The 15,635-nt window shown below is 26.2% G+C and overlaps 1 protein-coding gene across 1 annotated transcript in view; it reads left to right on the forward strand.

Moving 5' to 3' along the window:
- LOC117174457 (ionotropic receptor 25a) overlaps positions 1–15,635 on the forward strand; it is a 66,802-nt gene that overhangs the window by 9,347 nt on the left and 41,820 nt on the right. The window contains exons 3-4 of the mRNA XM_033363600.1: positions 4,373–4,599; positions 4,897–5,738. Coding sequence (XP_033219491.1) covers positions 4,373–4,599; positions 4,897–5,738 — 1,069 coding nt within the window. The remainder of the gene's footprint in view (positions 1–4,372; positions 4,600–4,896; positions 5,739–15,635) is intronic.

A 15,635-nucleotide genomic window follows, 5' to 3' on the forward strand; every position in this document is an offset into this window, starting at 1 on the left:
AAATGATTGTTATTTTCTTGGAACCTTTCAAAACTGCCAAAAATCTTTGACATTTTTCTTCGAAATTGTAAAATTAATTTTGTTGCATAAATATCTCTTTTCAAATCATAAACTGGATTTCGATTTTTTTAAAAACATTCCCTCAAATCTTTTCAATTTTTTTCAAAAATTTTGGAAATTTTTTGAATTGTTTAAAAAAATTTAAACAGTGTTTTCAAATTAGGATTTAAAAACAAAAAATAATTTTTAATTTTTTTAGCGATCTTTAAAGAATTAGCTTAATCTCTCGAAACCATTAATAATTCTCAAAATACTTCTAAATTTGTTGTTCGTAATCTTCAAAAATCTATATTTTGCTGCACTTTTTTTTTAAATCTCTCTAAGTTTAACATTATTTTTGACTTAATTTCTAATGCTTCTAAATCTTTTACACCTACTGGAGTCTTTCAGATACTTTTTCACCAATTGACGAAATCATTTTAAATTATTTGAAAAACTTTAAGTCATAAAAAAAATTAATTATTTTCCTAAACATTTGTAAAAAATTTTTTGATTCTCTTAAAAATATCAAAATGCTCAAAAGACTGCTAAATTATTTATTCGAATTCTTTAAAAATCTAAATTTTGTTAAAATTTTTTTGAAATATTAAGTAATCTATTTAAATTATTTCTAAACAACATTTTTAAATCACTTTAAATTTGTTTTCAATTTTTTGAAATTCTTCTACGTTTTAAATAATTTTTTTAGTCTATTCGAAACTTATAAATATCTTTCAAACTTACTGAAACATATTTTCTCAAATTTTATGTTGCAAATTGTAAAAATTTTTCTTTAAAGACTTCTACATTTTCTTTGGAAATTTTACGAAGTCTTTCGAAAATTTTTAAATATTTTTGAATTTTATCTTTAAATTAATTTTTTTAATAAAAAATCTTTTCAAATTCAACAAGGAATATTAAGCAAAATTTTTTTATCTTAAGTTAAGTTTAATTGTCGATTTTTTAGTTATGTAATCATTTAGCTTCGAATCTTAATTCTAAAATGTTCTACTTTAAAAATTTTACTTGTTGGTTCTTTATGATTCAGCATACATTTTCAATTAAAAGAATTTGCAAAGTTTAGTTTTAAAGACAAAAACAATAAAAAATAGGAAGAATTTGAATTTGAAAATTAGTTTTATAATTTAAATAAAAAAAGAATTTGTTACAAAGTAGGTGAACTTTCAACCAAGGAGATGAAGTTTGAATTGGATTTTTAAGAATTAAACCAAAGAAAATTCAATTTTGAGGAAAATAGTTCAACTTTCCACTAAAGTTGAATTTTTAAGCAAAATGTAATAGCTTATATTTTAACCAAAAAATATTTTAATTATTAATCAGAAATAGTAAAAAAATTAATTTCAAACCAAAAATTAAATTTTTAAGAAAGCCGTTTACTAACTAAAAGACCAATTTTCCACACAAAAATTAAATTTCGAGCATAATCTGAAATTATGAACTTTTGACAAAAGCTGTTTGAGTTCTTATTTCAATCAAATAAGGTCTTTAATTTTAAATTGGAAATAGTTAAATTTGAAACACAAAAGATTTTTTTTCTATGAAATACTTGAATCATCAACATAAAGATATTGATTTCTTACCAAAGAAGTTAAATTTTTAATGAAATGCATGAATTTTTAACAATTAAATATAAATTTTTATATAAAAAGGAAATAGTTTAATTTAAATTTAAAAACATTAATTTTTTCCAAAAACAAAACAAATTTTTATCAAAACAGTAAAGTTTTCAACCAAAGATATTAATTTTTAACCTAAATAATGAACCTTATTGTAACATAATAATGTTTTAACAAAGAAGTTTAACTTGCGACGAAATATTTTAGGTTCTACCAAATTTTTGAATTTTTGAGTCAAAAATATATATTTTTTACGAAAAAGTTGAATTTTCTACAAAATTAATGAATTTCTAAGCCAAAAAGACAAATTTTCAACAATGATTTTGAATTCTTAACAAAAGAGTTAATTTTCAAAGACACAGTTGAATCTTTACGCAAACAATTAAATATTCAGTCTAAACAATTAACTTTAAATTATAAATCAAAATTTGAAACAAAGATGTTCAACTATCAACCAAATAAATGAATTTTTAACTAAAGTTATGAATCTTTAACCAGAAAATTAAGTTTTGAAGAAAGTAGTTTAACTTTTATCCAATTAGTACAATATTTATTTGAAAATTATAATTATATATAGTAAATTATAATTATAATTTTTATTTAGAATCATCAATCCTTAACTAAAGAAATGAATTATGAAAAAGTTCATTCAACTTTTAAACAATGAGTAGAATTTTTAATAAGAAATTATGAGTTTTCAACAAAAAATATAATGGTTTGTTTATTAAACAAAAAATATTTGAATTTTAAATAACCAAAACTACGATTTTTCCACATGACACTTTAATCTTTATCTAAAAGAAATTAATTTTCTCTCCAAAATGTCCAATTTTTAACAAAACATCAATTTTGAACCAGATAATTAAAATTTTAAATAAAAAATATAAGCTTTCACTGATAATTAGGATAAATAAATTTTTGGTTAAAAGTCAATTTTTAATTAACAAAATAACAAATTTTCAAGAAAAAAGTTAAATTTTGAACCAAAGAAATTAATTTTTAACTAAAATAATGAATCTTCTAATAAAAAAAAAATAATTTTTTAACAAAGTACTTCATCTTTCAACGAAATAGTTTACTTTCTATCAAATTATTGAATTTCCAAGCCGAAAATATGTATTCTTCAGAAAACAGTTGATTTTTTTACTAAATTATTGAATGTTCAAGTCAAAAAGACAAATCTCTCACAAACTTTCTAATTTTCAACAACAAAGTTAATTGTGAATCAAGCAGGAAAATTTTCAAACAAATAGTTAAATATTCGATAAAAAAATTAACAATGAATCAAGCCTTTTTTAACAAAGTACTTCCATTTTAAAACATAGATATGAATTTGTATTTAAAATTATGAATGTTTGACCAGAAAAATGAATTTTGAAGAAAATCATTTAATTTTTAACCAATGAGTAGATTTAAAAAAAATATATGAGAATTATGAGCATTCAACAAAAAATGTAATGGTTTATATTTTAACCAAAAAATGTTTTAATTTTAAATCACCAAAAAATACGAATTGTTATCATGATACTTGAAACTTCAACTAAAAGAAATTAATTTACTACCAAAAAGTCTGATTTTTAACAGAACACATCAATTTCGAACCAAAAAATTTTATTTTCAACTAAAAAAATATAAGTCCTAAATGATAATTAGAATAAATAAATTTTAGGTTAAAAAACTAATTTTTGATCTATAAAAAACGAATTTTCCACAAAAAAGTATAATTTTCAACCAAAGAAAAGGATTTTGAACTAAAATGATGATTCTTGAACTAAAATAATAATTTTTTAACAAAGTAGTTTAGCTTTCGATGAAATAGTTTAGTTTCTACCAAACTCTTGAGTTTTTGAATAAAAAATATGTAAGTCTTACTAAAAATTTTAATTTTCTAACAAATTATTGAATTAAATTCAATAACTTTCGCTTTAATTTATTATTATATACCAAAGAAAATTAGTTTAAATAAACCATGAATTTCCTTTTCAATTTTCCAAAATATTTGGTTATAAAGCTGGAAATTTTGCTTTGAAAATAAATGATCGGACTATGCTTCATTGTAGGTTCTAAAAAAATGATAAAATGCTATGTTTGTAAAACTAAATACTTATTGTTATTAATGTATTTTATTTTCTAAGTATATAATCCCACGGTACCTTAAATGGCGGGAGGGAGGATTGAAAATTTCAGAAAAAACATTTCACGTAATTTGTGACTGCCTCCTATTTGTTCATACTTTTATTATTATTCCGTGCATTTAGGATTATTAAAATTAATACTAATACTGATATCACTACTTACTCATAATATTATCAATTAATGAGGGTATAAAGAAGGAGTTGTTGCATTTTAAATCAACCTCTCTAGCAATTAGCCCAGCCGAAGAGCTTCACAAAGTCATCATGTGTCGTGGATTACACAATTACCAGTATTGCTGGTACAATTATCAGTAATTTCCCCCGCATCCATTTAAGCTCTTCAGCCATTTGAGCCCCTGACCCATATAAGCCCCTTACACATTATGCCAAATGACTTTACCTAATTGATGCGCGGATTTTCGATTAGATTAGATTTTGGATTTCCAATAGAGTAGTTAACTCTAGAATTAACTTGCTTCCTGACATCTTTCACGGCACTTTGAAAGACTGACCGTGACGTATAATCGATAAGTTTGCTGATATGCGAATCGGTTTAACCAGGTAACAACACACCTACCAGGAACTTGAACCTCCTCCCAAGGTTGAAGGCTGTGACCAACAGCAGTAGCTTCACCCCTACCTACGCAGGTTTTTCCTGGGGTAAAAAAAATGGCGAACACAAAACAATATATGATATGTCCCTGAGTATCATGAGCATCGCCAATGGAAATCCCGTTTCAAACGAACAGTTCGCCACGTGGTCAGCTGGCATCGATTCACCCTTGGAGGTAAGTCATTTAACAAATTACATAAATTTCCTTCCTTTGACACCTATCGAATCGCACGCACACCTATCGATCGCTAGCCTTGTTGACTGTCGAGCGACATTTACACCTACTCATTTGCAGTTCTCCCTTCAATCCTGTGTGACCTACATTTTTCACCATCGGTACTAACCCAAACACAATGTCCACCGAGTCGTCACATTCTTCGCATAAAACTTCTTCATCAGCGACCACGACCCAGTAAATCAAAAAAAAAATTAACCCCTCATCTTACTATCATCGAAATATTTCTTTGAAAAGGTCTTCGACGAATCGACAATGCATAATCACACGGCAGTAACGAGCTACCGGGTCGTCACGGTTCTCAAGAAGCCATTCGTCATGTACAATAACGTCACTAATCAGTGGTACGGATACTGCATCGATCTTCTGGATGCAATCAGGGAAACCGTCAGATTCGAGTACACGATTCGAGAAGTGGACGACAAGGAGTATGGGAACATGGACGATCAAGGAAACTGGAATGGGATGATCAAGGAACTCAAGGACAAGAAGGCTGACATCGCTCTAGGAGCTCTCGCAGTAATGGCTGAGAGGGAGAATGTCGTCGACTACACGGTTCCTTATTACGACTTGGTGGGACTATCAATCCTGATGCTCAAGTCGAAATCAAGGACATCACTCTTCAAGTTCCTGACGGTTCTGGAAGACGATGTCTGGCTCTGTATCCTGGCTGCCTACTTCTTCACAAGCTTCCTGATGTGGATTTTTGACAAATTCTCGCCCTACAGTTATCAGAACAACAGGGAAAAGTACAAGGACAGTGTTGAGAGGAGGGAATTTACCCTGAAGGAGTGTCTCTGGTTTTGCATGACATCGTTGACCCCTCAAGGTGGAGGAGAGGCTCCGAAAAATCTCTCTGGAAGATTGGTAGCAGCGACTTGGTGGCTCTTTGGATTCATCATCATTGCTTCCTACACAGCGAATTTGGCTGCTTTTCTTACCGTTTCGAGATTGGAAGTCCCGATCGAGTCAATGGAACAGCTTGCTGCCCAGTATAAAGTTCAGTATTCGGTGATTGAAGGATCTGGGGCTCACACGTATTTTGACAGGATGACTAATATTGAAGAGCGGTTCTATGAGTAAGTGACTAATTTTCGTTTTTGATGAGGGGTTGACCATTTTACGTTGAGTTCACGCCAGGTTTTCCAATTTTAAACTAATTTAAAGATTTAAAAAAGATTTCGAAAAAGATTCTAAAGGATTTTCAAAATACTTGAAAAATGCTAATGATTTTATAAACACTTGAAAAAATATTCACAAAGATTTCAAAGATGTCAGAATATTTCACAAGGATTTGTATTATTTCAAAAAGATTTGAAAGATTTATCAAATATTTCATGAATTTAAGAAATACATTTAAATACTTCACAAATATCACAAAGTTTTAGAAATATTTCAAAAGATTTAACAACGATTTGAATAATTTTACAAACAAGGCAAAGGTTTTAACAGATTCCACAAGATTTCGCAAGGATATCAAACATTTGGAAGAATTCGAGGGATTTTGAAGGAACTTGGAAAGCTTTCAAATATCTTAAATGAATTTAAAAGATTTCAAAAGGTTTCACATAGATTTCATAAAAGATTTAAATAATTTAAAAAGTATTCCAACAATGTCACAAAGATTCCCAAAATTTAACAAATATTTCAAAATATTTTAAAAGACTTCACAAAGATTTCAAAGATTTTATAAAGATTTCAATGATTTCGCAAAGATTTAAAAGTCTTTACAAAGAATTCAACAAATTTTAATTCTCCTCATAAGGATTTCAAAAAATATTTTAAAGATATTGTAAGCATCTGAAAAATTTTAATGATTAAAAAAATATTTCAAAGATTTTAAATGGTTGAGATGATTGAAAAAGATTTCGGAAAATTTTAAAAGATTTCAGAAAATTTTACGAACATTTCATAAAGATTTGATTGATTTCGTAAAGATTTAGAAGATTTCATAAATATTTAACAAATATTTAAAATAATTTTAAAATATTTTGCTATAGTGTTGAACCTTTTACAAGTATTTCAAAAGAGTTCTGATATTTAAAATCACAATAATTTTAAACATTTCACAAGGATTTCAAAAAAATGTAATTATTAAAAAAGATTTCAAAAGATTTCAAAGATACAACGAAGATTTCAATTATTCAAAAATCAAAAAGAATTTAAACATTTCAAATAAGTTCAAAACTTTTTACAAGCACTTTACAAAGCCTTTAAATATTTAAAAGGATTTCAAAGATTTCAGAAAATTTTACAAAGATCACACGAAAATTTCAAGGATTTCAAACGGAATTCAAAACACTTCAAGGATGTAAAAGAGTTTCTAAATGTTTATCAAAGATCTAATGTAAATTTTATAAAATTTATAAGATTTAACAAAAATTTTTAAGATAAAAAAGTTTCAAAAAGATTTCAAAGATTTCACTAACTTTTCAAAAAATTATACAAAGACTTCAAAAAATTACAAAAGATTTCACAATAATTTCAAGGATCTCAAAGGTTTTTACAAAGATTTCAATGATTTCACAAACATTAAAAAGTCTTCATAAATAATTCAAAAGATTTCAATTCTATTCATAAGGATTTCAAAGGATATTTCAAAGAATTTGGCAAAATTCATAAAGATTTTAATGATTCAAAAAATATTTTAAAGGTTTTAAATAGTTGAAATAATTAAAAAAGGTTTCGGAAACTTTTAAACGATTCCAGGAAATTTCCCAAAAATTTCACAAACAGTTCATAAAGATTTAATTAATTTCGTGATAATTTAAAAGACTTCACCATAGTTTAAAATATATTTTAAAAGATTTCAAAAAATTTCGAAATAGCTTTGAACCATTTACATGGATTTTAGAAGAATTCATATATTTAAAATGATTGAAAAAGATTTTAGAAATTTAAAAAAAAATTATTTGACGAAAGTTTGAAAGATTCATAAAGATGTCAATAATTTTGCGGATTTAACAGATTTTACAAAGATTTCAAAACATACTTTGAAGATTATGAACACTTTACAAAGATTTTAATGATTTTAAAAATATTTCAAAGATTCAAAAAAATTTTTGAACATTTAAGAAAAAATCTTTCAAAGGATTTCAGAAAATATCACAAAAATTTCACAAACAGTTCATAACGATTTCATTGATATCGTGAAGGTTCAAAAGATTTCAATCGATTTAAATTATATATATATATATAAGGATTTCAAAGATATTGTATACTTCAAAAATATTTTAATGCTGTCACGAAGATTTTAATGATGCCAAAAATATTTTAAAGATTTCAAATATGTAACAAACATTTCAAAAAATTTCGTAATAGTTTTGAGTCTTTTACAAGGATTTCAAAAGAATTCCAATATTCTAAGTAATTGAAAAATATTTTTAAAACAATTTTAACTTCACAAAAATTTCAAAGAATCACAAAGTTTGCAACAGATTTCAAAAAACAAATATTTAATGAAAAGTTCAAAAGATTTCAGAAAATTTCTCGATTGTTTTAACCATTTCACAAGGATTTAAAACAAAATTTTATTATTGAATTAGATTTCATAACATTTCAGAAATTTTTACAAAGATTTCACAAACATTTTAAAATTTTGGACAATGATTTTAATGATTTCACAAAGATTTAAAACTATCTCGCCAAGATTTTAAAAATTTCAGAAATTAAATATTACAAATATTTCAAAATATATCACAAAAATTTCAAAAATATGTCAAAGATTTCGAAAAATTTAAAAGATTTAACGAAAGTTTTAATGATAAAAAAAATTTCCCAAAAATTTCATATTGATTTCAAAGATCTCCAGAATATTTTAATGATTTTATTAAGTTTTAGAAAAATGTTAAAAAGATTTCAAAAGATTTCACAAAGGTTTCTAAAGATTTTAAACATTTCGCAAAAAGCTTGTATGTACCATTTCAAAAGGTTCTAAAAGCCATTTTTTGAAAATGGAATTATTAAATTAAAAAGTCGGTAAAATTCTAATATGTGTTGTAAAAAAGGATTTTTTATGTTCAATATCAATAAGTTTAAATTAAAGGAATTCCAGTTTGTATTATTTGAAAAAGAAAGCCCTAAAAGTTACAGAAATTTAAATGAAAAGCGCTTAAAATAAAACAAAAATTTAGAAAATTTGTTTCAAATGGAAAATTTTAGTAGTTGAAATTTCCAAAATTAAAATTGTTTTAAAACTAATTTCAAAATACAATATTAAAACATTTTCTATAGTAATAAAGTTGTTTATTTTTTCAACTTTTTAATGATACAAACTTTTATGATTTGAAAAGTAGCCTACGGAATTTTGCACAGAAAATTCTAAATAGATCTATTTAAATTCCTTGAACATTCTTTAAAAATTGATCTTGTTTTTCTAACAATAATTTTCAATATAATTAATTTAGAAACTTTAAACATTATTTTTGCTTCTAAAAGATCGATTCGCCGCCCAAATACAACCAACCAAAATATATCAAGTTATTGTGAATATAATTATTTCTACTGAAAAACTGATCCGCGAAAAACATAATTTCGATATAAACTTAACCTAAATAATAATAATAAATAACCTAAAAAAAATCTTCAAGTAGAAACTGTTAAATCCACTGTATTCTTGACCTTTCTGTATTCTTGCCGCATCTGCTTCTTCTGGTTTTTAAAAATAATGTTATCATGAAAATTATAGGAAAAAGATTGAAATTCGTCAATTGAATACATTTTTTTTTACATTTATATTCGGAATTTGAATAGTAATTTTATATTGTTCATTTACTCTTTGCAAATCGAATCATGAACAAAGGAAGCAAAAAAAGGTTTTTTTTACATTTCAAATTTAGAATATGTGGTTAAAATGAACTTTATTTCAAACAAGAATGTATATTTAGAAAATGGTGTGAAGCTGAACGTACTCAATTTAAAATAAGCTGTAGCATAAACCTTCCTGAATCTATTCCATTTCCATAAAAAAACAGCCTTAGGGAATTCCATGTACATACATATATATAGAGTGCCGCAATCACGCGATGTGATAATTTAATTTGCACTTTTATCGTATTTGATCAGGTAACCACAGTTTGATAACTGCATTTTGATTTAAATTCGCGTAAAAACGATTTTCATACATTTTGAGATTATCTTTACATATTTATAATTTATTATTCACAAGCTGAGGATGGTGTTGAAATATAATTTAAATAATTGTAATGAATAAATCAGATCTTTAAGAATAAATAAATGTTATAAGTATGTTACTTAAAACTGACAATAATTTAACTCTTTATAAAATGTTCAATATTTCCAATGATTTCAAAAATTTCAATATATTGCAAAAGATTGTATAAGATGTCACAATCATTTTATAGATTGCAATGTTTAACAAAGATTTTAAATATCTCCCAACGATTTCAAAATACTTTACAAATTTTTCAATTTTTCAAAGTACTTCCAAAGATTTCTAATGATTTGGAAAATATTTCACGAAGCTTTAAAATATTTGAAAAGAATTTACGAAAATTTCAAAAAATATTCAGGATTTCCAAAGATTTCACATAGATTTCAAATGACTGGAAAATATTTTACAAGAATTCCAAAGCATATTAAAGATTCTACAAAGATTTTCACAATTTACCAAGATTTTAAAGATTTTGAAAAATTTCACATTTATTTCAAAGGATTTCAAAATATTTTACAAGGATTCCAAATATTTCTCAAAGCTTTGAAATACTTCAAAAGGACTCATGAAGATTTCAAAAATTTCTAAGGATTTCCAAAGATTCCACAAAGATTTCAAATGATTGCAAAGTATTTTAGATTCTTTCACAAACATTTCAAAGATTTCACAAAAATTTCAGAAATTTGTAAAGATTTTAAAACATTACATAGTTATTTCGAAGGATTTCAAAAGATTTCGCAAGGATTCCAAATATTTTACAAAGCTTTAACATTCTGCAAAAAGACTCACGAAGATTTAAAATTTTTTTAAGGATTTCCAAAGATTTCACAGAGGTTTTAAATAATTTAAAAACATTTCAGAATTATTCGCAAAAATTTTACAAAAGTTTCGAAACATTTCACAGTGTTTTCAAAGGATTTCAAAAGATTTTACAAGAATTACAAATATTTCACAAAGCTTTGAAATATTTCAAAATAATTCATAAAAGTTTCGAAAATTTTTAGGGATCTCCAAGGATTTCACAAAGATTTCAAATGATTGGAAAATATTTCAGGAGATTTCACAAACATATCAAAAAATTTGACAAGAATTTCAATAATTTACAAAGATTGTAGATATTTCACAAAGATTTCAAAACATTTAACAAAGATTTCTACGCATTGTAAATAATTCCACAAAGTTTCCACATATTTCAAAATGACTCAGAAACATTCAAAAGATTTCACAAAAATTTCAATAATTTACAAAGATTTAAAAGATTTCGTAACATTTTACAATGATTTCAAAGGTGCTTAATAAAGATTTCAAATGATTAGAAAATATTTCAGGAGATTTAACAAGCATCTGAAAACTGACAAAGATTTCAATAATTTACGAAGATTTTAAAGATTTCACGAAGATTGCGAAACATTTAACAAATATTTCGACAAACATTTAGAATATTTCACCGATTTCAACAGATTTTAGAAGCTTTCAAAACATTTTAATAGATTTCAAAGCATTTCAGAAAATTTCAGTATGTTCCAAAAATATTTCCAAAAAATTAAGATTTAATTTAATTTGCGAAGATTTAAAAATGTTTACAAAAACTCCAAAAACCTTCACAAAAATTTCAAATATTTTAAATTATTGCAAAAGGATTTCAGGATATTTCATAAACCTATCAAATATTTCCATGATTTATAGATATTTTTAATAATTCATGAAAATTTCAAAGAGTTTAAAGATTTTACCAAACTTGAAAAGATATTTCGAAGATTTCACAAAGATTTTAAGGATTTTGCAAAGATGTCAATGACTTTTAATGATTGTAGAAGATGTCATAAGTATTGTAGTTATTTCGCAAAGATTAAAAAAATTTCACAAGGATTTAAATGGGTTTACAAAGATTTAAAAAATATTTCAAAGATTTCACAAAAATTTTTAATATCTAATAAAGAATTCAAAATATTTTATAATTATTTTGAAAGATTTCAAAAAGTTTTACAAAGATTATTTCAAGAATTTTCAAATATTTTGCAAGATTTCAGAATATTTCAGAAGATTTAAAAAAAAATTCAAACACTACTATAATTTAACAGATTTCAAAGGTTTTGTAAACTATTTTACATACATTTCAAATATAACAAAGATTTTAAAGTTTTCACAAATATTTCAAAAATTGTAAAGAATTGCAGAATATTTCAAAATATTTCAAATAGTTGTACAAAGTCGTCAATGATTTGAAATTACTGTTAAATATTCTCAAAGATTTCACAAAAATTGTACCAAGATTTCAATGATTAACTAAATTTTTAAGATTTTAGCAAAATTAACATATCTCAAAGGATTTCAAATTAATTTAAAAATTTCGAAAGATTGCACAAAAATTTCAAAAATTTCAATCAATTCTTAAAGATTTCAAAAAGTTTGGGAATATTTGAAAGGATTTCAATATATTTAAATAATATTTCAGTCTATTTTAGAAAGCTTCAGAGAGATTTTTAATATTTTATGAAGATTTTAAATGATTTCAATGATTTCAATTCATAGAAAAATTTTCCAGATCATTTCACAAATACTTCAAAAATCTCAGTAAGATTTTAAGAGTTCAAAGGATTTCAAATGATCTCACAAAGATTCCACAAGTCTTGAGAACATTCCAAAGGATTTTAAAAGATTTGAAAAAGATTTAAAAAGATTTTAGATAATTTTACGATGATTTTCAACATTTTATGAAGATTTCAAAAAATTTAAATTGATTAGAAAAATATTTCAGAAGAATTTTTAATGTTTGAGAATAAATTCTAAAGATTTTAAAAGATTTTAGAAGGTATTGCACTGATTTAAAAGATTTCACATAGATTTAAAAGAACTCCAAAAATATTTTAAAGGACTTCAAAATTTTCTAAAGATTTCAAAAAAGTTTTAAAATGCTTTAAAAATATTTTACAGATTTCACAAAGATTTCGATAATTTCACAATAATTTGAAAAGATTTCAAATTATTACAAAAGATTAATAAATAAATAATCGGATCTTTAATATCAACTGAATATTACAAATTCCTAATCCATAGTAAACATAATTTAAATAGTCATAACAAATTTCATAAACAATAGTTATTAGTTCCCATTCCTGCATGCCACATTTATAAAAATATAAATAATTCTTGCGTACTTCTTGAATACTTTCTGTAAAACTTTAACAGCATCATGAATGATAAATCGATTCTTCTTCATGAATAGGGAAAAATGAAACACATTTCTTGGATGTGTGGCCGTTTCCTCATTGAAAATTATTGGGAAACTGGAATCCAGATTAAAGTGCAACGAAATGTTGAAATATTTTATCAGACAAACTTTATCTACAACTACGACTAAGAATTTTCATCAATCATCACAAGCAAGGAATATTAAGAATGCAAAGATAAATTAATAATAATAATTGTCGAATCATTTATGGAATTATTTTATTTTTAATGGTTCAAGTTTGAATTTATTAATTGTTAAAGTTTGAAATGATACCATTTTTAATCAAATCAATTGATCAATTAATTAATTTAATTTAATCATTTTAACGGGTTTAGAATAATTAAACTCTAAAAATTCAAAATATTTAATATTCTTTAATTTTAAACGGTGAAATCGAAACTTAATTTTTTTTACCGTCATCCCATTTTTATTACCGCCTCGCACTCTGGAAGAGCCTCGGCGGTCCATGCGGTGAACACTAACCTACCCATTGGGCACAAAGTTTAGCGACATCTTTACGACATCGTTACGACATCGTTACGACATCTTTAGGACCACTTCACGGCATCCTATGTCCATGTCGTTAAGGTGTCTTTACGATATCGTAAATAAGTCGTATGATCTGACGGTGCCTTTACGATATCGCAAAGATGCTGAAACGACATGGACATAGGATGTCGTAAAGTTGTCGCTAAATTTTGTGCCCACTGGGCTAGCAAGGGAGTTGTTCATCTCCGGAGAGTCGTGGGACAGGCACCTCTAGAGAAAAAGGTTCTCTAAGTACTTAAAGCTGTTGCTGTTGGTAGAACGGAACCCACCTTAAACTGTAGGTCCCCCTCCAACCAACAAGTAAGTGTGTGGGAGGTGTGTAAGGAAAGAGGGAAGAAGGTGCCAGAAAATTGTAAACCCTTCGGGTACACATTAGGAGCTTCCATTCCAGTACTTAATATTTTGTATGTTTAAAATTGATATAATTTCAATTTAATAATTATCAGATGGGCCTCCATTCCCTGCACATATATTTACAATTCCATCTTTAGCCTAACCTAACTACTACTTATATTCTACTCTTTTGCACCACGTAGTATAAAGAATAGTAACATTGATTCTAAAAATAAGCGATCTCCCAGGACTTCCATTCACTCTTACCATAAAAATGGATTTTCCACGACATTAAAAACAATTTTTGCTTTTTAATGCCCTTTTTCAGGATAACCCGTTTGGCTCTGCCCTTCTCCTTTGCTTTCCCTTACTTCTTCCAATTCCCATCCATCTTACACACTCATCCACGCTCAACTTTCCCTCTTACTCTCCTCTAAGTCTCTTTAATACATGTGCCCATGACTCCATTTCGTATCCTCATACTCATACTGTTTTACTAATAGCTCCAACTCTATGTCCTGCCACTCCATAATTTATTCTCGTATATTACAAACCCTTCTCATTTTTCCCGTTTCTTCCTCCCATCTTGAATTTCCTAAATTGCTTCTCGCCTCATTGTTCCGAATTTCCCCCAAACATGCTTGTGTTATTCTGCTTCCCTCGCCCCTTTTTAGCATCTTCTCAAACTTTCAGGCTCCCTTAATTTGTCTAGTAACCATTTTCCCTTCCTAATTCTTCCCTTAACATATATCCTAAGCTACTCTAGCTAATCCCCATTACCCATCTCAGAAATGGCTCATGCCTGCTCTCTACTTTCTTACGTTCCTTCCAACCCCATAGATCTCCAATCCATAACACAGCACCGCCCAAACCAATGCATCAAACAACCAAACCCTCATTCTCTAATCGTCCTTGAACCTTCTCTTTCCTATACCCCATCCTTGGCCCATCACTTTACTTGCATATTCAGTTCATTTCCTCACCTGTTAACAATTTTTCTTTTTTTTTGGTAGAAGATTCATTATTTTAATTGGAATGTTATCTCATTGTTTGAAAATTTTAATTTTTTGTTGATATTGCATTTTGTTTTTGTTTAAAAATACAACTAGTTGATTAATAGATTTACTCTTTTGTAAAAAAAATTTTTTTGTAAAAATTCATATCTTTTGGTAGAAATTTAATCTTTTCTTGCTAAAAATGAAACTTTTTTATCAAAATCTATTGTGCGTTTTGGCTTGAAAATTATACTCTTTTATGGAAAATTTTTTCTTTTTTGTTGAAAATTAAATTGTCCAACTGCAAATTTACCTTATCGATTTTCAAATGCAAAACTATCCTTTTCATTCGAAAATGTATGTATTTTGTCAAAAATTTTATTTTTTTATACAAAATTAATCTTTTTAACGGAAAATTCATTTTTTTACATAAAATTTAACTATTTTATGAAATTTCATATATCTTCTTGCAAGTGAATTTTAAGTGTCTTCATTTAACCCTGTCATAACCCGCAATATAGTTATGAAACCAAGCGTAATTTTCTCTTCTCAGATAATTGACTCAGTAGATTACACCTTCAAGGCAAACTATTCACAACGTGGAGAAACGCAGATATCCCAAACTCTCGCCTCCAACTTGAAGGCAAATTCTAGACTCGCAAATTCAAATTAGCTAAATCAAATAATTATAAAC

The sequence above is a fragment of the Belonocnema kinseyi genome, chromosome 6 (assembly GCF_010883055.1).
Source record: "Belonocnema kinseyi isolate 2016_QV_RU_SX_M_011 chromosome 6, B_treatae_v1, whole genome shotgun sequence".
NCBI lineage: Eukaryota > Metazoa > Arthropoda > Insecta > Hymenoptera > Cynipidae > Belonocnema > Belonocnema kinseyi.